At 46.3% G+C, this 24113-nt stretch overlaps 6 protein-coding genes across 6 annotated transcripts; 1 reads left to right on the forward strand and 5 right to left on the reverse strand.

Moving 5' to 3' along the window:
- Positions 1-486: 486 nt before the first annotated feature.
- Positions 487-1088, reverse strand: EDB91DRAFT_1041373 (uncharacterized protein; the record flags this gene model as incomplete). Its single annotated transcript, XM_041312919.1, has 2 exons — positions 487-804; positions 852-1088. Coding segments are annotated over 2 exons (555 nt in total), but the record flags the coding sequence as incomplete, so codon positions are not given.
- Positions 1089-2032: 944 nt separating this feature from the next.
- On the reverse strand, positions 2033-2503 carry EDB91DRAFT_1076300 (uncharacterized protein; the record flags this gene model as incomplete). Its single annotated transcript, XM_041314859.1, has 2 exons — positions 2033-2362; positions 2435-2503. 2 exons carry the CDS (start codon positions 2501-2503, stop codon positions 2033-2035), a joined length of 399 nt encoding a protein of 132 aa, XP_041184033.1.
- Positions 2504-11602: 9099 nt separating this feature from the next.
- Positions 11603-14346, reverse strand: EDB91DRAFT_1241303 (uncharacterized protein; the record flags this gene model as incomplete). The annotated part of the gene is made up of 3 exons (XM_041322062.1): positions 11603-12088; positions 13887-13964; positions 14026-14346. 3 exons carry the CDS (start codon positions 14344-14346, stop codon positions 11603-11605), a joined length of 885 nt encoding a protein of 294 aa, XP_041184034.1.
- A 4008-nt stretch (positions 14347-18354) lies between these two features.
- EDB91DRAFT_1031770 (ras-related GTP-binding protein) lies at positions 18355-18794 on the forward strand (the record flags this gene model as incomplete). Its single annotated transcript, XM_041312736.1, has 3 exons — positions 18355-18439; positions 18491-18615; positions 18675-18794. Coding segments are annotated over 3 exons (330 nt in total), but the record flags the coding sequence as incomplete, so codon positions are not given.
- A 1146-nt stretch (positions 18795-19940) lies between these two features.
- Positions 19941-21295, reverse strand: EDB91DRAFT_1260009 (uncharacterized protein; the record flags this gene model as incomplete). Its single annotated transcript, XM_041324401.1, has 4 exons — positions 19941-20434; positions 20484-20517; positions 20621-20678; positions 21151-21295. 4 exons carry the CDS (start codon positions 21293-21295, stop codon positions 20024-20026), a joined length of 648 nt encoding a protein of 215 aa, XP_041184036.1. The 3' UTR covers positions 19941-20023.
- A 1560-nt stretch (positions 21296-22855) lies between these two features.
- On the reverse strand, positions 22856-24024 carry EDB91DRAFT_1212584 (ribosomal protein S10 domain-containing protein). Its single transcript, XM_041320763.1, has 2 exons — positions 23906-24024; positions 22856-23855 (listed from the first exon to the last, which is right to left on the reverse strand). The coding sequence occupies exons 1-2, from the start codon at positions 23980-23982 to the stop codon at positions 23300-23302; spliced, it is 633 nt and encodes a 210-aa protein (XP_041184037.1). The 5' UTR covers positions 23983-24024; the 3' UTR covers positions 22856-23299.
- Between the last annotated feature and the right edge of the window lie 89 nt (positions 24025-24113).

The raw sequence follows: 24113 nt of genomic DNA on the forward strand, positions 1-24113 counted from the left end.
GAGGCCCTGGGACATTCAAGTTGGGCATGTAAGGGATAAATAACAACGGCTCAGAAGTGGGTGAAGAAAGTGCAGCCTGTGAAGGGTTTGATGATGGCGGTGGTAATTCCTGACGAGATCCTGAAAGGTATTCAGCCAGATAAACATTGACAGGTTGGAACTGTTGGATCTTCAATGTCTGCACATTTACCAGCTGATTGATGGAGGCGGAATACCTCTCCTGAGCATCCAAGACCACCTCCCGGCTTGGTGCACCATCAACAGCAGTGGGTATGGCGGCTATCATCTCTCTTATCACGGCGATGAGCCATGCATGGGTCAACTTTGTGTGCATCTCCTCCACAGCCCGGCCATCATTGTCCGTCAGCCACAGCAGGTTGTACAACTTGATCCATCCATTGCAAAGTGTGCCAACCTTCCAATATGGTTGAAGCACTCCCATGAAATCCGAGGAATCCAGACATAGTTTGTCCATCTTCACAGTCTCTATCGTAAGGTCGTAGGTACCCACTTTTGCCCATGCTCAAAACTCTTTGTCTTAACACCCGTGGAAGGAGGGAAGTGCTTCTCATCGATAGGAGCACAGCCAAATTTCTCGGCAGTGAGCCTGTTTGCCTCCGACATAGACACTGCATTGTTGGGGATGGGTCTTTGCTGCTCGACAGGAGGAGGCCAATGTTGGACATCATTGTATGGACCCTTGAAGTTCACCCCAATGAGCCATATAAGGTAGATATAGGCCTCAAGGTTGTGTGTGATACCAGGAGCCTCATTTTCCGCGCTGGTGCCAAAAGGGAATGTTCCCTGAGAAAGTGAGTTTATGAAGAAGAAATAGTGGGGTAGGGACACACAGTGGTAACAACTCCATTGGCAGCGCTCTTACTCTCCAACATGTCAAGCGCTAAGCCAAAATTACCAGCCACCCCAGGATGCCTAGGAAACCACTCTGGGTCAACCACTGCCATTCTGAAGTGCGTTTTGCCATCTTGTTCTTTTATCCACTCAGGAACTGCAAACCGCTCGTCAATTTGAGGAATCCACATCCAAACATTGCTATCACTGGTGTCTTGGTGTATAATCCCATGCCTGTAAGCTTCAAGATGACCTGGAAAGATTGATCAGTAAGGCAGGTTCAGTGGCAAATGTATATGCTTGCCTAGCAGTGCTCCTAGTATACAATGAAGAAGTTCCCAGCGACATGAGAACCAAGTGCATTTTATGGCGGGGGTGTGAAAAAAAGTGCGAAGGTGGACCAAGGGGTCAACCATGCCAGCCATTCCCCACAAGATAGATCCCGTGGTGTCTTCTGGGAGCAATTCACCACTCTTGGGGTCGGTGCATATGACAGGATCCAAGGAGAACTGTTCGTCACGTATGGGAAGGTGCAGGGGATACTTGCCGTAGATATCAGCATCCCATCCGGGAGATGCGCTCCAGAGTGTGTACAATGATTTCGTGAGCTGGACTTCATGAGTAGTTTTCTCTATAGTGTCAGGGACGTCTAATGACTCATTGAGATCAATATGTGATTGTAGGTCTATGCTCTGCACTCACCAATCTTCAATTTAGCCTTATCAACACGTTCACTATCCTCCAGCAACTGGTGAATTTTGGCATCTGAGTAAAGGTTTATATTCTGCCACATGTCTTTGCAAATCAGGTGCTCGACTTGGGGAATTGAATGTTGCAAACCAGGGGGTGCAGGGGGGATGTAAGAAATTCCCACGACCCTGGTAGATTGTCCAATGCCGGATTGGCTGTTGTAGATGACTGATACAATCATAGCGGCCAGTTATTCTGCGTCTGACTCAGCTGCCGGCCACCTCATTTCTATGCCACCCCCGGGCTTTTCCGAGATGGATGTATTGTAACCCAAAAGTTCCAAATCTGCGTACTTGAACCAAGCGATGATTTTCAAGTACTTCTCAATGTCCTGATAGATGTCAATGGGCTCGGTGATGCTTGATCCTCCATGGGTGTGCATGCAGATGGAGAGATTAGAACCCAACAAGTTCAAACCCATGAAGTATCGTCAATTGATTTGGTTGGTCAGAACAAAATGTGCAATTTCGCCCATGTAGCTGATCGTATTGCTGTTGAGCTTTGAGTTATCGTGGTACTTGATTTCCATCACAGAGATGAAGTTGGCCCACTGAAAGGTGTCCGTGTGAGGTGCCTGCTTCATCAAGACAGCGTCGGGCTTGCGAGACCCGGACCCATGGCGAGATGTGATGTTAGCACCACTCAAGGGGAAGACAAGCATGGTGCTGGTGTCACGCCACTCCCGTGCATCCTTACTGAGTGTTTTGACCATGTCATAGCCCTGAACCTCAATGATCGTCTTATCCATGGCAACACCAGTCTATGAGACACACATGAATATCAAGTCAAGCTACAGGATCAGATATTACAAACATTGTTAAAAGAAATTGACCACATCTTTCTCCCTAAGCTTGTCACCCCCAAGCAAAGCAGGGCAGTATCCAGTTTCCCACCAACTCATTATACCTCCTTGCAGTGACAGCTTATTGAATTCACGACCATTGTTTCTGGAGTAGAGACGACATTCAACAACCTGTCAAAGTAGTAGTTTGCATCAATGGGTCGCGAACTTATCGCCAATGGTAGGTACATACCTCATCATACCACTTTGTTGTCACCACTTGAGTGTCATCTTTGGGGATGTCATGATGCTCAACAAGGTAATTCTCCACTGTCATATACCTGATCTGACCGCTCCGATATTGATATCCGCTCCACTTTCTGACCCCCTCCGCTCCATCCATCCTCTGCTCTGTCCAATCACAAGTCTGCATTCCGCCCCTACACTTCCGCTCAACCGCTCAACTGGTCCCCTTCCATAATCTCTCCATTCAACTGGACCTCTTTCCCCTTTTAGATATATACTTTCCCCTTTGGTACATAGACCCTTACTTCCGGATCACCGGTAATTCCTATTACTGCCCGATCACTGATCCGATGCATACATATTGATATCTGCTCCAACTTATGTCTTCGCCTGTGTAAAAGTACTTACCAACTATATCCTTGGTACATAGCTTTACAACATAGTTAGAGCCTGTTCAGCAACCGAAATTTGAACTGAAATTTGCCAATGTGTGACAGTATGGTGGAGCGGCACCATAGAAGCTGATGACGGAGATTGAAAATACTCTCCCTCCGACCATGACCACTATCAGTCGATATTGAGTCGATCCTCAGCAGCGAAAGTGCATCTATGCGACTATCGCTGCTTTCATCATCTGCACTCAGTTTATAACTTCTAGAGATGGCGCAACCAGAAGACGAAGCACCAAAAGAGAAGGCCTATTGGACTGAAGAGGAGACCAATCGCTTCCTGGAGTATCTCATTACACAGAAATCCAAGATTGCAGGATCAAGCACCTTCAAAGATGTGACACTCCTTGCAGCTTCAAAAGATATTGCTTCACTATGGAAGCGGGGCCCTGTGAAGACAATGGAGCACTGCAAGAACAAATGGGCATCGGTATGTCACATCCATCTGAGTCTCACACCGCTCAGCCACCATCACTAACATATTATAGTTGAAACAGATATACAGCGCCATCGATAAATATCGCCGGTCTCAATTGGGATGTCACTGGGACAACGAGAACAGTGCCAATATTCAGGGGGAAGCTGCAGAAAGCATGTGGGACGAGTATATCAACGCCAGTAACAGCAATAAGGTATGTATTGAACTACACTTTGGTCTCCGGTCTGGTGCTCACCTTCTGCTTAAGACCATGAAGTCGTTCAAAAATAGCGGATGGAGACATTATGCTGCCATGCAAGACCTTCTACCAGGCAGTAGTGGTGCACAAGGGACGGCCGCCTATAACCCAGCTTCATTAGCCGCACAGGTACCAGTGGCTGCCGAGATGAGCATGGCTGCCCCCCCAGGCACGTATGGTGATGTCAGCAACATGGCTGGCAATAGCATGGGGGGTGTTGATGACTTTAGATGGGATGAGAACGCATCTGCCCTTCCACCTGTAGCTGGAAGTTCATTCATCATCCCCCCTGCCCCCACTTCTTCCTCTAGCACAGGAAAACATTCTCATTCCGACATGATTCTCTTGCATTCGGCACCCCCTTCCACCATCGAAACTTCGGTGGCATCATCTTCAAAAAAGCCACAGCAGTCAGCGGCGCCCAGCAGCATCTCACGTGGCTGCTTCTAGTTCGCATGCAGGCACAAGCAAGAAGGCTGCCAAGGAGGCTGCCAGCACCAGCTGCGTTCATGAACCTCCAGGGCTCCATAAACCGTCTCACAGACAGTCTCACAACGACGCTGACCACCACTACTGATGAGACTCAGGTGTCGGACGAAAGAACGAGGGCCCTCGTCATGATGCAAAATGAACTGGGTTTATCAGAAGATGACACACTTGTCCTCATGAACCTATTCATGAGGAGCCCGACAATATGTAGTTCTTACTTGGTCATCCAGCCTGAGAGGCGTCTGGGGTTCTTGCAATCTATGATCCGGCAGGCAAACAGGCAGGATTTGGGGCTGTTGTAATGTTGCCATCATCACGAATCATCTTCACATCACTTGTTTTTGTGTCAGCTCATTTGTATTGCTTATCTTCTCACTGTCCATAGCTTCCATTGATTGTTATGTACTAGTAGAAGTTTGCTACGAATCTATGCATCATTCTCATCATCGTTCCCATAGTACTTGTCTAAGTCTTCCTCATCCTCCAAGTCTTCAGTCAATATCTAAGAAGTGATATACATCTAACAAGTCTCACTCACATAAAATACTCTGATAGTCGTCCCACATCTGCGTCGCCAAGCGATCTCGAAATACACTTGCACTTATGTCGTCATTGTCACTGTCGTTTGGAGGGTGATCATCAACGTTGTGAAGTTGTCCGAGTCCTTGATGGGCAGGGTTGTCATTGAAGACAGCTCTCTGTGGCAGAGGCGCTTCATCTGGGTCATGAGTGTGGATGTAATTATGAATAGCACAAAGCGCTGTGGGAATGCAGGCTTGAATATCGATTTTGTACTCAGGGGATATTAGAAGGATCCGAAAGTGTCACTTCACGACACCGAAAATGTGTTCAACCACATTACAGTGCAGATGCGTGACGAAGGTTGAATAATTCTTCCTTGTTTTCAGGTCTAAAAACAAAACGGTATTGAGTGAGCCGAACAAAGAAAAAATGAGCTAGAAGCTTACCTGACTGCTGGCGCGACCCCACTCAGCCAGATGATAGCGAACACCACGGTAAGGAACCAATAGCTCCCAGCATGACAGGAACCCAAGGTCAGCAAGAAGATATTTCCCCCAGGGGGATATTTAAGCCATCGTTGTGTGCTATCTCCCAAAGTCGTGCATCTGTAACAGACCCCTCCCACCCAGTCAAAGCAAACATAAAATTGAGGTCGAAGTCACATACGAAGAGACAGTTCTGAGAGACAAAGCCTTTTCAGTTATAGTAAAGGTGGCGGGTGGATGAGGGGGGAAATGCATGAATGTGACTTCCATTGATTGTTCCAATAGCATTGCGGAAGTATGGCCAACATTTTGGGTTGTCACGAATTGTGCGTGAGACGGGTGTGTTTTCAGCAGGAAGGTGTACATGCATAGCGTAGAAAGGGTTGGATGCAAAAATGTCTAGCATCTTGCGGAAATACCTACAAAAGAGTTGAGTTAGTAGTATCAGGTGTGAAATATACTAGTAGATCATACAACATACCGAGAAATTGTAGTGTTTGATCGCTGAAATCGTTCCGTGACGTGTCTGACAGTCAATCCTGTCACACATGTGTATAGAAAAATGGCCAGTTGCTCCTCTAGCGAGACATCAAGGCCTCGAAGGTCATTGATCAAACTCTCAAAGACATGGGCATTTACACCAAGTTCACAGCTAATGCGCTCTGGGTGGCCAACAATCAGCTCTGTCACCCACTCTTCCCCTGTCAGTGTGGAGGTGTGATAGGGCTCAGGCTTCGTCCAGGATTTGTTGCAGGAAGACTTGTGTTATGGCGGCAAGCAGTATATTGACGAGAAGAGCGATGTAACGAAGCATGTGTTTGCGAAACTGCGGCTCGCTGCCTGGCGACTCTGATCTGCTTGTCAAGCTCCTGGCAGCAGCTGAGCAGTAATGAGAGGTCCATGTGGAATAAGACTGTTAGCAAGTATTGGGTCAGCAAACAGCAGCTGATTCAACAGTGGCTGCATAGTGAGTACTGGATCCATGTTATACTGTGATAACATATCAATAACAATCAATCTTACCGATTGGTTTCTGACTCCGCTTACATCTCAGACACTTCCAATACATTTGGGTGGGCAAATTTCATTCAAATTTTCGGTTGCTGAATGGGCTCTTATCCTGATCACTGCCTCATACATAGAAGTATATAACATATCATGCACTTAGATATTTTCCTCAGTCTTAATATTACTTGTCTTCTAGCAGTTACCTCTTGTGAGAATTCTCAGTAGGACCTTGCCTCCTCTGGACACAAGTCTCAACTTGTTGTCACCTCCTGACCCTCTGACCCTCCACTCCAACTTAGAGCTGTGCTCTAAGTGCTCCCCTTAATTCTCCAGCCCCTACCAATATTCCCCTTATCCCTTTCCCCATCCTCCGCATTATCCTCTGCCTTCCCCGCTCCTACCAAACCTTCCCCCTGCTCCTATCCACCCTCTGCATCACTTCCCCGCCTTCTCTGCTCTGCTCCTAGTCGGCTTGCCACTAGCAGCTCTTACTCCCTGACCCTCAAAGCGGACCGAAGCGGACCACTCATCCTATCGTCAGACAATGTCAGACCCGCTCCAAATTTGGGGCACGTACTCGGCTAAGGGCGTAGCGCAAGAGCTGAAGCCAAGCCCCGACCCCTCTGCTTCCTGAGCCTGGCACGGTACCTAACTCCACAAACTTCTTCCCCTCCTCGACGTTGGCACAAGTTTCCTCGCACAGGGATTTGGTGCCCCTGTCATGCATAACATGGGCTATGTCCCTCAGGTCAGTGTCCGATAGCCTGGCCACAGTACTGCTAACAAGCGCCTCCCTAAGCACAGAAAATGAATCATGATACTGGCACTCCTTGATGAAGGTGAGCTTCATTTGGTTTATTATATTGTCATTGAGGAATTTGGGATTGGAAAATGGACCATGCAACAGGAGACACAAATCCCAAGGACATCTGTGAGCCCCATAGCGGCCAAACTGCAATTGCAACTGCAGCATGATGGGGTCGGAGACTCAGGGATATATGAAGTTTGTGGCTCCATATCCCCAAATGGAGTTGTGCTGGTGAGCAGAATGTTAGTTACACTGCTAGAAAGATCATAAGTTTGGGCCCTACATGATGATGAACTCGATTTTGAATCATCTCTTGGAGGTGGGGTTGGTTGGGCTTGCAAAGAAAAGAAATTTCCCATGCATGAGTTTCATCACCACAGTTGAGCTGTTACTCACCATGTTCTACTTACACATTGTATGCTGTGAAGTTGCAGTGGATCGTATGAAACTTCACTGATCTGATGGAAGGCTTCAAAGCTTCAAGTGGGAGGACTTAGCCTTGTGCACTCAGCAGCCATCATTTCAGCTGGCACTGATCCCATTGATTGCAAAGATAGATTTCGATTTTGATCAGCGCAGACCAGGTTAGGAAGACTAGCTGGCAAAGACTCTGACCTATGTCGAACTTGGGAATGCACAGTAAAAGCAATCCATGCTATAAGTGTGAGAATTTTGCACTGGTTGGGGGTGCAAAGGTGCTACAAGGTCTAGAATTACCAAATTTGGGAACCCCTGCTCAACGTCTACAACATCCACCCGAAACCCGCCTTTTTTTGGAACACAATGTCTCCCATGACATTTCCACTGACCAAAGAGGATGTCAATCTCATTGTGAATGCCCTGCAACTGATAAGTAATGATGAGGCCTCCTTGTTGAAGGACCGGCTGTTATCGCATTACTCTTCCTATTTTCCTGCTTGCAGATTTGAAGAAGAAGTTCAAGAAGGGCAATCACCTACAGATCAGGTGAGTTCTTTTTCAATTTGTAATTTGTAAAACAAGCCCTCACCCATTTACAGCTCCACCCTGCAACCAACCGTGCATGTGCACATGTTCCATATGATCCACACTGCCCAAGGAGGGGTGGCCCATTAGTCACAGGAGCACGGTGGACCATTGGAGAGAACACCGCACGTTCCTCCAACATTTCAGCTCAAGCGATCATCAGTTCTATAGCGTCCTTCGACACTTCTCATAAAATGGATTTCACCTCATGGATCTCCAGTGTGCTTGGCACCCTCAAAGCCAGGGAGAATGATCCAAAGACTGGAGCTGGACTGCTATGTCTGGTGGAACATTGTCATACATATTCTGGGATGGGAGTGGGATGGAGCTTCATGACTATGGTGAGCCGACTGCAGCTAGCAGTGAATTGTCTGAGGTACGTGTTTGGCATGCTCTTGCATTACTCGTGCTCATGCAATTCAAAGTACCATACGATCGCACCCATCAATTTCTACGATAACAGTATTCTACGACACTAGGATAATGCCTTTAGATCCCAGGTTGAGACCAGCATGGAGCAGCTTCTTTTTCTGGATCTCATCTGGGGTCAAGTTCATGCTTTTGGCAGGTGGCGGTTCCATTTATGCATTAATTCTGATTGCAGCCAAAGACATGCACTGGAGCATCACCACTGCCCCTGCAGAAGTATCTTGGGAAGTTGGGAAGATGCTGCATCATCCAGATAAATATGCTGGTATGTCATACATGTTGTGTTTTGCGTTAAACCTGGAGTCTCACTAGTAACACAAGCTCTGAAGATGCAGTGTCTTATTCAAGGGAAGATCATACCTATTATTGCTGCATTGAGGAAGCGCTTTCCCTTGAGCATGCCCAATGTGATCAATGGGTCCATGTCATATACCTGATCTGACCACTCCAATATTAATATCCGCTCCACTTTCTGACCACCTCCGCTCCATCCATCCTCTGCTCCATCCAATCACAGTCCGCATTCCACTCCTACGCTTCCGCTCGACCACCCAACCAGCCCCCTTCCATAATGTCTCCATTTAACTGGAACTGCTTTCCCCTTTTAGATATATACCTTCCCCTTCAGTACATAGACCCTTACTTCCAGATCACCGGTAATTCCTCTTACCGCCCTATGACTGATCCGACACGTACATATTGATATCCGCTCCAACTTATGTCTTCGCCTGTGTAAGTACTTACAAATTATATCCTTGGTACATAGCTTTACAACATAGTTATCTTGACCACTGCCTCATACTTAGAAGTATATAACATATCCTGTACTTAGATATTTTCCCCAGTCTTAATATTACTTGTCTTCTTGCAGTTACTACTTGTGAGAATTCTCAGTAGGACCTTGCCTCCTCTGGACACAAGTTTCATCTTGTTGTCACCTCCGACCCTCCACTCTGACTTAGAGCCATGCTCTAAGTCTTCTCCTTACTTCCCCGCCCCTATCAAGTATTCCCCCTGCTCCTTTCCACCCTCTGCACTATCCTCCACCTTCCCCACTCCTATCAAGTATTCCCCCTGCTTCTTTCCACCCTCCACATTATCCTCTGCCTCCTCCGCTCCACTCCTAGTTGGCCCACTGCTAGTAGCACTTACCTCTCGACCCTCAAAGCAGACCTAAATGGTCCACTCAGTCCTATTGTCGGACAATGTCGGACCCACTCCAAATTTGGGGCACATACTCGGCTAAGGACACAGCAGCAAGAGCTTAAGCCAAGCCCCGACCCCTCTGCTTCTTGAGCCAGCATGGTACCTAACAGTCCATCTCTCTCCAGCTGGACTGTACATGCATCAGAGATGTTGACTGCTTCATCAATTCTGTACCAATCAAGTGAGTATCATTGCCAGGAATGTTTCAGTGTTAGACTCATGTGATAACTTTCTAAAGTAACTATACACTTCCAAAGCGGTCAAGAAAATACTGGAACACCTGCTACATACCATGTTGGGAGGATACAATCAGCCTGGAGAATGGTATAAGTGGGACTTGCATCACACAGCAGCCTGAGGCCCCACTCTTCACGTCTTTTGCAGCATCACCACCAGCACCCATCATCCCTTGTACAGGGTCTACGCCCTCCTCTGCTGTTTTCATTTCAACCACATTCAATCATAATCACCCTAGCAACCTTCACTTCCCAGGAAGCCACGACAGGGTGAAGAACTTATTATGGATGATAGAGCAGCGCAGGATAGTGGAGGATGGGGGCATGGTGATGAGGGACATAGATGAGCTGAAGGAGAAGGTGAGTTCTCTTGTTCTATTGGTTTAGATGTGCTCATATAGATTGAGACAGCTGTCTACTTTCTATCCTGGGGTGTCAAAACGGCGGATACTTTTCTAGTGGTTCCGATGTTGATCATTCCAGGGGCCTTGGATATTCGCAACTCAGATGGCAGCCTGATGGCCCTTATCTGCACCAGTATACCTTCTAGCATGTGATTGTCCTTATTTTCAATGCTCAAGTTGGCCTTTGATGGCCTGGACATTTTCAGGGATCGGACTGTTACGTCTGTTTCCGAAGAAAGTCAAGATCCCAAGATCAATTTGCAAGCAGAGGCGAACGAGCCTTTTAGATGTACACACTTCAGTCACTGGAATTGCTATGGACTGACGGTAAGTTGAAACAGTATACTTAAGGTCCTAGATGCTGATGCTCTTGTAGGGTCATACTGCGCTGCAGGGTGTCCATCCTCATGACCTAGAGGCTGCTGGAGGGAGAAGAACTAACCTCAGACAGACTTTACCTCACACGTCCAAAGAGACGTTTACTCAACAGCAGCTGTACCTGAACATCCAGGCTAATTTGGGTGAAGTATTTGAATGGATCGAAGAAGAGGTGAGTCGGAATTTGACTCCAACAATTATTTATTGATGGTCAATTAGATCTCGTGTCCACCTTCCCGATGAGTATAAGGTTCTGGTCAAGCTGGTAGACATTCTGCCTAATGCTGAGGGATCTCCAGTCAGACCTTTACCTCTCATTGGTGGTGAATATTAATGTGTGCATGGTGGCACATAGGGATGCCAAGGACTTTGAACTATGCCTAGTGCTGGTGGTAGGGGAGTTCACTGGTGGTGGACTAGTGATGAGAGAGCAGGGGCTGGTTGCAGAACTCAGGAATGGGGACTTTGCAATATTCAGGTCAGGAGAAACTACTCATTTCAATTTGGATTATTTGGGTAGGAGGGCATCTCTGGTGATGCATACTGATGGTGGGTTTAAAACATGGGAGAAAGATTGCAATGGTTGGAAAGATCACTCCCACTTCACATATTTATGACCTACCCCTGCCATTATTTGATACTTTAAATAGATGCATGGGCAGAGAATGATTGCTAGTACATCTGCTGTGGCTGCTCAGCAATTTTATATTTAATAAGTTCATTTCGCTTGTTCAACTTTCCATTCCAACCTCATCCACCCTGTTAAGACCGTGCTCAGGGGTAAAGCGGAGTCTGAGGGGCTTGGCTTCAGCTTGTACGCTGCTGCCCCTTACCCGAGTATGTGCCCCTAATTTTGGAATGTAGTCTGACACAAGTTCTATGAGTTCCGACAGGACGTCGGAACGGGGGTCCTTTGAAGGAGGACCGATGGACTACTAGGTGAGTGCAGGAAAGTTGGGCGGGGGTTGTTCTGCCCAACAGGAGGGAGGTGGGAGACTACTGCGGTCGGAACCAATGGTAGAAGCGGAGCGGAAGGAACTGCTTGGACTGAAGTTCCAAAGCAGAGCGGAATGGAGGGGACGGATGCGAGAGTGCGGGGTCTAGTTCCGACGCATGGGAAGTTGGGTGAGCGGAGGGATGGAGGAATGGGGGAATTGGGGAATGGGGGAACCGGGGACGGGGGAAACGGGGGAACGGGGACACGGGGAACGGGGAACGGGGGAACGGGGGAACGGGGGAACGGGGAACGGGGACGGGGGAACGGGGGAACGGGGGAACGGGGAAAGGGGAACGGGGAACGGGGAACGGGGGATCTAGGGAACGGGAACTTGGGAACGGGAATTGGGGAACGGGATGGCCCGACCTAGGGAGTCAATCCCCTAGGCCGGCTTTAACAGGAGTTGACTAGGATCAGGCCTAAGTCAAAGAACAGAAGAGCAGGGCTTAGAAAAGGTAATGTTCAGACTGAGTATCTACAGACAAATGTACATATGTTTATATACTCTAAGTGATGAGCATAGTCATAGCAGAGGGCTATGTGCTGAGTGTTACAGGATTACAATAGGATGACTGAGACATACGAGAATAAGGCTTGGGGAACAGTATGTACGACGACAGATCAGAATCACTAGGGTATTAGGGATTACTGGTGATCCAAAAAGCAGAACTATGATACTAAACAGGGATAGGACCAGTTGAGTGGTTCCTAGTCTAGGAGTGGACCGGTGAGGATGGTCGGACAGACTAACAGTCGGGTGGGGGAATATGAGCGGAACTGAAGGACCCCTGTGGGTCGGAAAAGTGGAGGGAGTAGGAGTAGGATTGGGTGGAGGAGCAGGAACCCCAGATAGGGTCGGATGGAAGGGGTATGGGGTCAGAGGACATAGGGGTAGTGTTGGAAAAGCGGAATGGGGTCAGGCAGAGGTAGCAGGGCTAATCCTGCTGAGATGCACTTCATGCATTGTTGGGGAAGGAGGAATGGAGCGGACGGGGAAACAGGGGGTCGGACCAGGGGTGGGGATGTTCACAGGTGGTATTGGAGGTGCTCGGATCCGGTATATGACACACCCATGGCATAGACTCGTAACCAGTCTGGACTACGTCTTTGAGATTGTTAAGTGCTTGACGTAGTCAGACTGGTCGATCTCAGAGAAACTTGGCAGGAGCAGCGAGGAGTTTGAAATTTGACAGATGCTGGTGATGCCAATTTAGGTAATCGTTGTATTTTGTACAGCATTGACACAAGTCCTTCGTTCGCACCTTAAGCAAAGTATTGTATGCCTCTCAAACATCATAGTCCATCAAGCAACAGTACTTTACATCTAATAGGACGATAAAATGATACCTTTTCATGCCTTTCACCAGCCCATGCAACAATATCAGCCACCTGTTGAGCCTTTGATTTGGATTGTCAATCCTTCGAGCCTCGACATTGATGAAAAAATTCTTGTGGTCCTAAAAATCCTTCGTGGGCTTCGGATGACAGTCATGGACCTCATGTTGCACTCTATCTTGAATAAGACCTCCATGCCACCTTGGAAAGAAGGTTTTTTTCGAAGCAAGGCCCTTGTGCAGTTTCTCAATGTGTTGGATGCTGATGAGTGAGCGAGCAAGCAACTTTGTATTGTTTTATGACCAATTGCTATCAAAATAGTCACCAATGAGGTTGACGCTGAGATGGAGGCTGCTAAGGATATTTTTGGCATGTCATCAAAAGATGTCACCCCCAAACTACTCCTCTCATTTGACCTTGATGCTTTGCTCACGGCGTGACTACGAGAAACCACTCTGTGGCTACAACGCATCCTTTTGTCAGCGATGCAGACAGCACAAGGAAGAGTTGCCGAGAAGAGGGCAACAAGAACATCGACCGGGAGTTGTAGCAGTACTTCAGCAAGCTTGCCATATGCTGTGCGGAATGCAAGCTTCTCACCTGGCTTGGGCTCTCCAGCCGTGATGATAAAATGTGCTTCATCAATGAAAAAGAAACCTGATTCATTTGATGAAATTCTGGTCCTTTAACATCAGTGCGAGACGTGGAATATGACCACCTTCAGGAAAAAATTGCTCGGGTGCAACAATGAGGTTACAGAAAGCTCCTGTGTACATGTGCTGGAGGAGAAGATCATGCTAAAGTCATCTAGGACAATGACTGCACATACATTCCAAAGATTCTTGTCAGATGGAGTATCACAATTAATTGCGATCAAAGGAATGCCGTACTGCTCAAACTCCTGAACCTGTGATTCACAAGGACAAATTTGACATTTTTAAGGTGATTAAATTGTAAATTCACCATACATGATCATGCTGCAGCAGTTTCAAAGGGGTGATGGTGATGGCTGTCTTGTCCGGAGAAAGAAGTAAAGGCAGAATCATTGTGAGGGTCTTTCTGGAGCCTGTTGCAGCTCGAAGTACAACATGTCTTGCAGAAAGTAATGATATGAGGCATCTGAGCTGGAACAATTTCGGATGTTGCGAATCCTTGGAAAGAAAATCGAGTTGCGAGAAGGCCTCGAGAACTTGCTGGTGTTGTGTCATTGAAAGGGCACTCATAAAGTTTGTTGGGAGATCTTCAATTGCATCTTGAGCAGCGAGTGATAAAGGTCGTACAGAACTCATGGTTGAAACTTAACATAGCATATAGTCTGAGCAAGAGCAGACACATAACTTGTAAGTACTGTATGATCACAAGTACCTCCAGCAGAACCGGCATCTGTCAAATTTCAAACTCCTTGCTCCTCCTGCCAAATTTCTCTGAGATTGACCAGCCTGGCTTCACCACTCAACTTGTCCGTGGTATTAGTAAGCCAGGCTGGTCATGAGCCTACCCATGGCACCCAAGAAGACAACTTCAGCTGGCCCTCGTCCAGCTACTCGTGCCAGCACTGGCAGTTCAGGAACAAGAGTCAAGCCTACACCTCAGGGTGCTGTTAAGGTTGTGCTCAAGGGAAAGACTACTCAAAGGGCTTCGGCTTCAGCTTGTGCGCTGCGCCCCTTACCCGAGTACGTGCCCTTAATTTCGAGGGGCAGAGGGGAAGTCCGACGGAAGTCCAGGGAGTTCTGGAGGACAAATGTCGGTGGAGTTCGGCGGAACTCTGGAAGACTATGTGGGGACGGAGTAAGGCTACTACAGAAGTCCGGAGTAGAAACAGAACAGATGTTAGACTACCCTAAGGTAGAGCCGGAGGATTAGTCCTAAGGTTTAACCCCTAAGACTTGGAGGTGGACAAGAGATGAGACTCAAGTCCAGAGATTGCAGGAATGAGCAGAACTAAGATGATATTTGAACTGAGGAGTTCCAGAGTATTACAGGGGTTTATATATTGTAGGTATCATGTAAGTAAATCAGTCAGCAAAGGTAAGGGCTATGCATGGAGCATGTGGAAAGTCTATTAGTAAGCATATAACAGATCAAAGCAGTGAAGTCGGAAATGAAGTAAGAATGGACGGATCAGTAAGCATAGCGGAGAAGGACATAACCGGTAACTGGAGCAATAGCTATTCTAAAAGGAGTTAGGGGTGAGTGTGGAGATGAAGGTGGAGCACTGGGCGAAATAACAGGACAGAGGACCGGACTTTAGTGGTGGGGTTCTGGAATTCTGGATCTGGAGGTATGGGATATGACATGAGCTCTCTGCACTAATTGCATTAATAGTCAGGTTTCTTGATTTTTGAGGGCATCTCTCTAAGAGCAAGAATTGCAATTACAGTGGCTCAAAAAACTGTCCACATGTTTTCACATTTTTCACTATCTATGATATTGTGTGAGAATATACAAACACATCAAGGATATGCTGGTACCACATTGTAGTACTACTTCAGGGCTTCCAATTGAGCCTTATGGCATGGGAATCAGTCGAGATATAGTGGAGATATGAGGCTTACAAAATGATGACTCATGCAGACAGTTTTTGACTCAAGTATTTTACAGTGATAATCAGGTATTCTAGTACACTGTGTGACCTCCCTTGGCTTTAATTACTGCCTCTATCCTTCTAGGCATACTCTCAATCAATTTCTGGCAATAATCTGCTGTAATCCTTGCTCATTCCACTGCTACACTCTCCCATAGCTTCTATACTCCTTTAGAGGGGGTTTCATAGGCTTGAAGCTTCTTCTTAAGTGTTCCCCAGAGATGTTCAATGACATTGACATCAGGGGACTGTGCTGGTCAGTCAAGAACATTGATACTATGTTCTTTAAACAATTGTCTGGCTCTCCTAGATGTGTGCTTGGGATCATTATCCTGTTTGGAAATGATGTCTTTTTCATCAATCCCTGATTCAGCTATGCTAGGCAGTAAGTGGTCATTTAGAATGTCTACATACTGCTCAGCATCCATCCTCCCCTCAACTTCAGCAAGCATACCCACACCATTCCATCCCATACAGCCCCATACCATTGGAGAACCTCCTCCAAATTTGACAGTCTCACTAACCTCTCTGTCTGTTAGAAAATCCCTCTTCTTTTTCCATGCATATACCTTCCCATCTGACCCAATCCTATTGATTTTGGTCTCATCTGACCATATAACATGCTTCCAGTCCTCTACAGTCCAGTTTTGATGGGCCAAGCCAAAGGTAGTCTTCTCTGCCTATGTTTGATAGAGAGAAGAGGCATTTCTTCTTTGTTACTGCCTTGAGATGAGCTGCCTTGAGAAAATTCCTCACAGTTTGTGAAGAGACAGTGGTGGTGATGGTGGAATTGATATAATGGGTGGCTTGGACGGCATTATTAGCCTTTCCTGTAGTGATATGTTGAATGATAGCCCTCTTATTAGCAGAGGTGGATGTCCTCCGCAAGAGTTTTCCTTGTCCATGTGGCTTTCTTTGATACACTTGGCCACAGTAGACTTGCATACTTCAGTTCTAGAGGAAATTTGATGAGCAGAGATGTCACCATAGGACAAAGAGAGGATATTATCCCTTTGAGCAGAGGAGATGGCTTTCATGGTGATTATGACCATGACACATGAGACATTCTGGTTTATATAGTTAGATATAGTTTTAAGAGTATACCTAGAAGGATAGAGGCAGTAATTAAAGCCAAGGGAGGTCACACAATGTACTAGAATACCTGATTATCACTGTAAAATACTTGAGTCAAAAAACTGTCCGCATGAGTCATCATTTTGTAAGCCTCATATCTCCACCATATTTCGACCGATTCCCATGCCATAAGGCTCAATTGGAAGCCCTGAAGTAGTACTACAATGTGGTACAAGCATATCCTTGATGTGTTTGTATATTCTCACACAATATCATAGATAGTGAAAAATGTGAAAACATGTGGACAGTTTTTTGAGCCACTGTAGTGTGGAGGCTCATAATAATTGCATTAATTGACTCTATATGTCATTTAGAAAAGGGGACTTGTCTTTTTTTGCCCTGAGGGATATAGATGCTATGTTTGCATAAATAGTGCTCTATTTGCAATTAGTGCAAATACCACTTTTCCTGATGCAATTGTCACCAACATCAACCAATACATCTTCAAAGCAGCAAAAGTTTCAACTCACAAACATGCAGAACAGGAGGACCACATGGACACAATTGATCATGCACTTGCAGCCCTCGACATGGACAGTGATTCAGGCAATGAATCTGATGCTTCAGTCCAGATAGCTACTGCTCTTGAAGCAGCTGATCCCATCATGGTCCCCGAGCTGACAGTCCAGAGCTTCTCACCCCCAGCTGATCCAGACACCATTGATCTGGAAGTGAGGAATTTGCCAGTTGAAGAGGCTGAATCAGAGGACATGGGGGGCAGTGCTAGTGGATGTGGACGTGGGCAAGGATGTGGGCGAGGGAGAGCTAGAGGGAAGAAGGCAGCTGTGGTAGCTGCGGCTGAAACTTGCACAACTTGGTCTCATAATAGATAAACTCACTTTGTTTCTATCCATTTTCATCAATATTCCTGCCGTTGCATCTCTTATCGTGTTTTTGTACTCTTTATTAACACACTCACTCACTTCTCAATTCTTGATTCTTGTCTTAGGGGACCCAATGATGCAGAATCGTCGGAGCTTAAATTTTGTTTAAGTTCTGAATCCTTCTCTCGCAACCAGTAATCCTTAGACTTGAAACTTTCTTTAAACCTGCCACAAACACTTAAACTCTGAATCCTCAGCACTGACACTCACTATACAGGCAGTCCAGCATGGATTCTAATGTGCCAGATTCAGATGCAAAGGCTGACCATAATGAGAGCATTTAAATTTATTAGTTGTTGTCAGTGTGTCTTTCCCTCCGTTCTAATATCCCAACACTATTTGATCATAATATCTGAATCACACAGTGTCGTATTATTATATTTATTCGCACCATTTGCAACAACACAATCACACTTTCCACCGTGTCCTGCTCACTTGCATCTGAATTGGCCAACGGAACATTGCCTTGCTCTCTCGACACACAGCTCATCAATGCCAGGCACCACCACTACGTGCATCAATGGAATGCACCAGTGCAGTCAACATGCATTGCTCCGTGAAGTCGCCTGATTCATTTTACATTAACTTGTTACTTACATACCATTCATATACGCATTTCAGTGGGATATTACTACATGTACATTCATACGCTATTAGCTTCCATGCAATGGTGGGCTGATGCGAGACTTTTTTAAGGCCAAGAAAGATTCCGCACCATAATGTCCTTGTACTACAGAGGCGCTCACGGTATCATTGTTGTGTACAATGTTACTGATAATGGTGAGAATGCTTGTCTGAAACACCAACTTGAATGCTTACCCCGACAATAAGACACTTTTATGAACATCAAGCAATGGCTACAGGAGATAGACCAGTACGCCTTTGAGGGCGTCAATAAGCTGCTGGTTGGGAATAAGAGTGATCTTACCAGCAAAGAGGTGGGGGAGTACAGCGTGGTGAAGGCAAGTATTCGCTTAGAATATTTTGTTTGGGGGTATTTTAACCACCTTAACAGGAATTTGCCGATCAGCTTAGTATTCCTTTCCTGGAGATGTCCGCAAAGAATGCGACAAATGTCAAACAAGTGTTTTTGACAATGGCAAAACATATCAAGGATAGGTGCTCTCAGAGCAGCCTACTACTCCGAGGACACTGTCAACGAAGAACGTCAAGACATCCCATATCCACCGGCAACTCCATCAGCTCCATCACGTATCTGGCTGTTGTCTCCCATCTCCATATCCCTTGCATCTCCTGTGACTGCATCTCCGAGTACACCTGCTACATCTCTGCTCGCTGTCCAGACACACCACTTGTAGGATCTCATTTGGGAGTTTGAGGGCTGCTGCGAGTCCTGTTTTGTCTGGCGAGAGTGGGATGGTTATGTTCATGAGTGTGTTTCAGCTCTATCCTAATATTATATCTCCGATGCTTCAATTTTGATTTCCTCATCCCCTCTGGCTTATGATGTACTCGTATGTCTTTGGTGATTGTTCTATACTACTACTAATATACCCATGCTGTAAACATTATTATTATTATTACAATTAAATATCGAAATATGTATTGCTACCCAATAGAATAAATTGTAATTTGTATTGCAAGGAATGTATATTCATTACAATGAAATTTGTAAGCCTGCAATTGCCATTGTGAGACTTGTCAGTACATTCCAATGACTTTGCAATAAATGTTGCAACAATGATTTCAACCACCATTGCCATGTGATGTGACGCCAGTGGTCATGATTGTCATGAATCATCATAATTGCAACTGTGCTTGAAATTGATATTTAAATGATTATGACAATTACAACTCTATTATGGCAACCTATTTAAAGATTTGTTCTGCATTTGGGCATTGAAACGTGTTGCAAGCCGTTGAAATCTAAATTAAGAATTTCTGACACAGTGCAACATCTAGGTCCTTCTCTCCTCCGACCCAGATCCAAACACAGACAGTGAAGGTGATGCAGATGTCATGGAGTTGAGAGAAGCAGTTGATACTGCTACTGACCACCGCAGTGCATTTTTGACATTATCCGATCTGGTTGCATCTCTTTCTATCATCTATTGCAAACCATCCAATTGGATTACCCCACAACCCAATCATATGTTTTAGTCCATGCTTGTCTCATTGTTTACAACTGTTGTCCCTGTGCTCTTTCAAAGTTTTTGTTTCATTTTTTCTATCTCTATCAACTCAACTAGTTTGTGTCGAGTCAATCAGTCCACATCACCAAAAGGCACAGTAACCAAGAGGGGGAAAAGTTAAACACCCACAATCTGTGTTGCAAATTGTTCATTGTTCTCCAAACACTTCCACAGATAATACTGCCACAGTTGGCTGAGAGCCCGCACATGCTCATTCGCAAACTTCAGCCATGCTAGCACCTCCTTTCTCTCCTTGTCTAACTTCGCCTTCTCCTTCTCCGCAATCCTCAAACCTAGCCACCTTCTCGGCTCTCTCTTCTCCCAGCCATTCTACATCAGCAAGCGCAGCAGTGCCAATAATGTCTTCGAGGTATTCAAGCAGCCTGTTGTCATGCTCTGAAGTGCCCTTGGGCTTCATCTGTGCAATTGACTCGACTTCACCCTGCAGGATAAGGAAATGCTTGTGTGTGAGGTCGATTCTGCACCCTTGGAGGAGTGTTTGGACCTCAGTGTAGGTGGAAGACCATGAATTGAGCGTGTACTGAGAGGTGTTGGATTTGGTTACTGTGTGAGCGACAATGAGTGCAGAGTTTGGGACAACATTATGTGTGTCAGGTCTGGGCTGGGGGAAGGACTTAGTTTAGTCCAATTTCATGGGTGAAGGAATGTACAAGGTCTATGATCTTGCGGAAATGGACTTCCACACTGCACTCATCCAAGTGAAGTTAACAAGCACCATCTTGTGTATCACAAGACGCGGCTTAAGACCTGAGGAGGGTCTTCAGTGGGTGGGGGCTGCATCACTGACAAGGGTTTCACGTGGGGCTCAAGGAGAGAATTTTCTTCCTCTTCCTCCTCAGCACCATCTTCAAAAATGTGACATTTTCAAAGCAGGGCCCACGCTACCTCTTGTCGATGTTCTGCATGTCCTGGTAATGTTCTCTTTCTCCTCTACATCATCTGCATCGGTTCATTTGCATTTCACAGAGTTTGATGCCTCCTGTTCAGCAGACGGTCACATAGAGTGAGATGACTTGCAGGGAGGCATTATTCAGAAAGATCTTAAGTTTATAATATTGAGAGGAGTACTCTGTGCTGCTGCAATGACAGCATGTTAGATTTTTGTTATGAAATGTAATACTACTCTAGATCTGTTGACAAGTACCAAAGGCACCCCCCACAGGAAGGAGTTCCAAAAATGCATGACAAAAAATAAGAGCATCCGAGAGGTGTGAGGGGAGTGCACTGTTGTCCTATGTTGGTCTTCATTGCCATAGGTCACAATTTTGTTACAAAACCGCATGCTATTCTACATTTGTTGACGAGTGCTAAATGCACTTCCCATGAGAATGTCTTGGATGAGGTTATAATGCAAAGCAAAAGTAAGCCAAATGACAATGTTCAAAATGATCACCACCAGTATGCTATCACCCCTTGTCGGCTGCAATGCAGGAATGTCATCACATTGTTGTGCACCACTCATGTTACTCTGAATTTACAGGCATTGATGGCTATGTATCTACAACTCAAAAATTTAATGGGATAAATGATCATATTTTGTAGGAGCAGAATTATATCCTTCTACAGTTCACACAGCTACAATATCAGGGTCTCATCAATTCACTGATGATCGCAAGGCTGGGCGAATTCACTGTAAAAATTGTAAAAGACTTTGATCTGAGTAAACACATTTCAAGAAGAGGGATGTCTGAATCAACAGACTGCCATGGTTTTCCCATCACCCAATTCCATATTCCAAGCACTAAAACCACCCCCATAGCTGGAGAAGACACCTTTTGGGCAGAGCAGGATGGGCCAACTGATCCTAAAGCTGTGCTTCTGAATCATCTTCATGTCAACACTGCAAGCAATGATTCTCACCTCTTTGCTTGGAAGCATCCTAAAGGTACTAGGCCGCTGTCAAAGAAAGAATTCATCAAACAGGTGGCATCAGCAGCTGCAATAGCTGGCCTCCCAGACCTAAAAGGACATGGCCTATGAATAGGAGGAATGTTAGAATACCTTCTGCGAGGAATACCATTTGAAGTGGTGAAGAGCATGGGCAGATGGTCCAGCAATGTGTCATATCCTGTACCTCCAGATCCAGAATTCCAGATCTACTCCATTAAAGTCCGGTTCTCCATCCTGCTATTCTGCCTGGTGCTCCACCTTCATCTCCACACTCACCCCTAACTCCTTTTAGATTAGTTATTGCTCCAGTTACCGGTTATGTCCTCTTCCACTATGCTTACTGATCTGTTCCATTCTTACTTCATTTCCGACTTCACTGCTTTGATCTGTTACACTTACTAATAGACTTTCCACATGCTTCATACATAGCCCTTACCTTTGCTGACTGATTTACTTACATGATACCTACAGTATATAAGCCCCTGTAATACTCTGGAACTCCTCAGTTCAAATATCATCTTAGTTCTGCTCATTCCTGCAATCTCCAGACTTGAGTCTCACCTCTTGTCCACCTCCGAGTCTTAGGGGTTAAACCTTAGGACTAATCCTCCAGCTCTACCTTAGGGTAGCCTAACCTCTGTTCTGTTTCTACTCCGGATTTCCGTAGCAGCCTTACTCCACCCCCACATAGTCTTTCAGAGTTCCACTGAACTCCACCGACGTTTGTCCTCTGGAACTCCCCAGACTTCTGTCGGACTTCCCCTCTGCCCACCGGAAATTAAGGGCACGTACTCGGGTAAGGGGCACAGCACATGAGCTGAAGCCGAAGCCCTTTGAGTAACCTCCCCCTTGAGCACGACCTTAACACAACGCCTTCGCACTATACCTTAGAGACCACACTTTGATCCTAGCGCCCTACATTCAAGCGTCCCCAGCCCTGGAGCCATTCACAAGCTATACACTGCCACCAGTGCAATAACAGCCAAGTGAGTTTTCGCTCCTAATACTGGGGTATCAAGCTTTGCTTTACGCGTCACTTCACTCCTAATTCCGGGGATCACAGCTCATCTTGACACCTAGGTTCGGACCCTTATTTCAGGCCGGAAAAGCCCGATGGGCTTTCGCCCAAACACCCAAAACCTTTTCTCACCACCACATCAGTCCTGTGTATACTTGACCCCCGTGTCGTAGTTAACCATCCTTCCCATAATCACAAACGCTTCCGTTGCCTCGAAATCTCACCGCGTTCCAATTGCCATCAAGCATAGAGCTCTAAGTTAGTAAGTTAGCCCGGGGTTCAAAATGTTTAACCCACATTTAAGCGATTTTTCAACAATTTCAAAAGTTGTTTTGAGTACCACTATTCCGGCCTGACTATTGTTTTGTTTACGCAGTGCTAGTGAATATTAATGCCATGTTCTTGTCGTGTCTCATGCACCGGTGGCTGTGACATCGTCGCCCGCAGGTAGCTACAGTACTAGCAACCTCAGAGGACTACATAGCAGCGACGCTAGCAGAAAGATCCGGACCTCGTTATAACGCGAGAAAGATAAAAGTCAGAAAACGTAAATGAATATCACAGTTCCTGCTCCACGATTTTCTTTGCCAACACCTTGATGTTGTCGGCACTGGAGCCCAGTCTAGTTTGCCCCACGGCCGCGTCCACCATCCGTTGTCCGATATTAGGAGGTGCCCTCTTCCACTGAGTCACTCTCAGCCCAACTCCAGGCATCGCATGTCGAGTGATATACCGTACCCAACGATCGACGACTTCGGGGTCTGCATCCCATGCTTTAATTGCACGTTTGTGCACCTTCCGCTCGAAGTTCTCTTGACTCTTCTTGTGCACGAACGGACCGCGAGGTACAGTCCACAGCGAGCGTTGCGTTGGCAAGTACACCGGGCGTGAAATTGGGATGCCTAATGCTGCAGCTGCATGTCCCACGAAATGCATGTACAGTTCAAGAAATTGATGGTGATATGCACGGAACTGCAGCTGGGCGACTGGAACTGAATGAATGCGGGGGTGGTATAGCGGAGGATAGAGACTGCGTCCGTGAACAACTGTGGAAGAAAAGTCTTCTTCCGTCAATAGTGCAGGAGCCTCTGGTTCTGGCTGTCGAGTAGGCGCACTGCGTAAAGTATCATTCAGCTGTAAGATACGCGATGGGCAAAAACGCACGCTGTGTGGCTGCTGCCATTAAACCGCACCCATCTGGCTATAGTTGGTAGAGTTAGACGAGACCGTCGAGGCAACATTGCTATTTGCGAAGAGACCTGTCACGATTCTCGAACTTGAAGACAAATATCGAATCCGGCGAATGCCGGATCGCATTTCTCGCCCTTGCTATCCTTTCTGAGTTCTACATTGGACAAGGCTCGACAGTAGA

Source organism: Suillus paluster (genome assembly GCF_016628075.1).
Source record: "Suillus paluster strain FC165 chromosome Unknown EDB91scaffold_1, whole genome shotgun sequence".
NCBI lineage: Eukaryota > Fungi > Basidiomycota > Agaricomycetes > Boletales > Suillaceae > Suillus > Suillus paluster.

Coding starts and splice junctions, on each gene's coding strand:
- EDB91DRAFT_1212584 (XM_041320763.1), bottom strand. CDS start 23,982: ATGTTGCCTCGACGGTCTCGTCTAACTCTACCAACTATAGCCAGATGG. Junction 23,856..23,905: donor AATGGCAGCAGCCACACAGC/GTGCGTTTTTGC, acceptor TACTTTACGCAG/TGCGCCTACTCGACAGCCAG.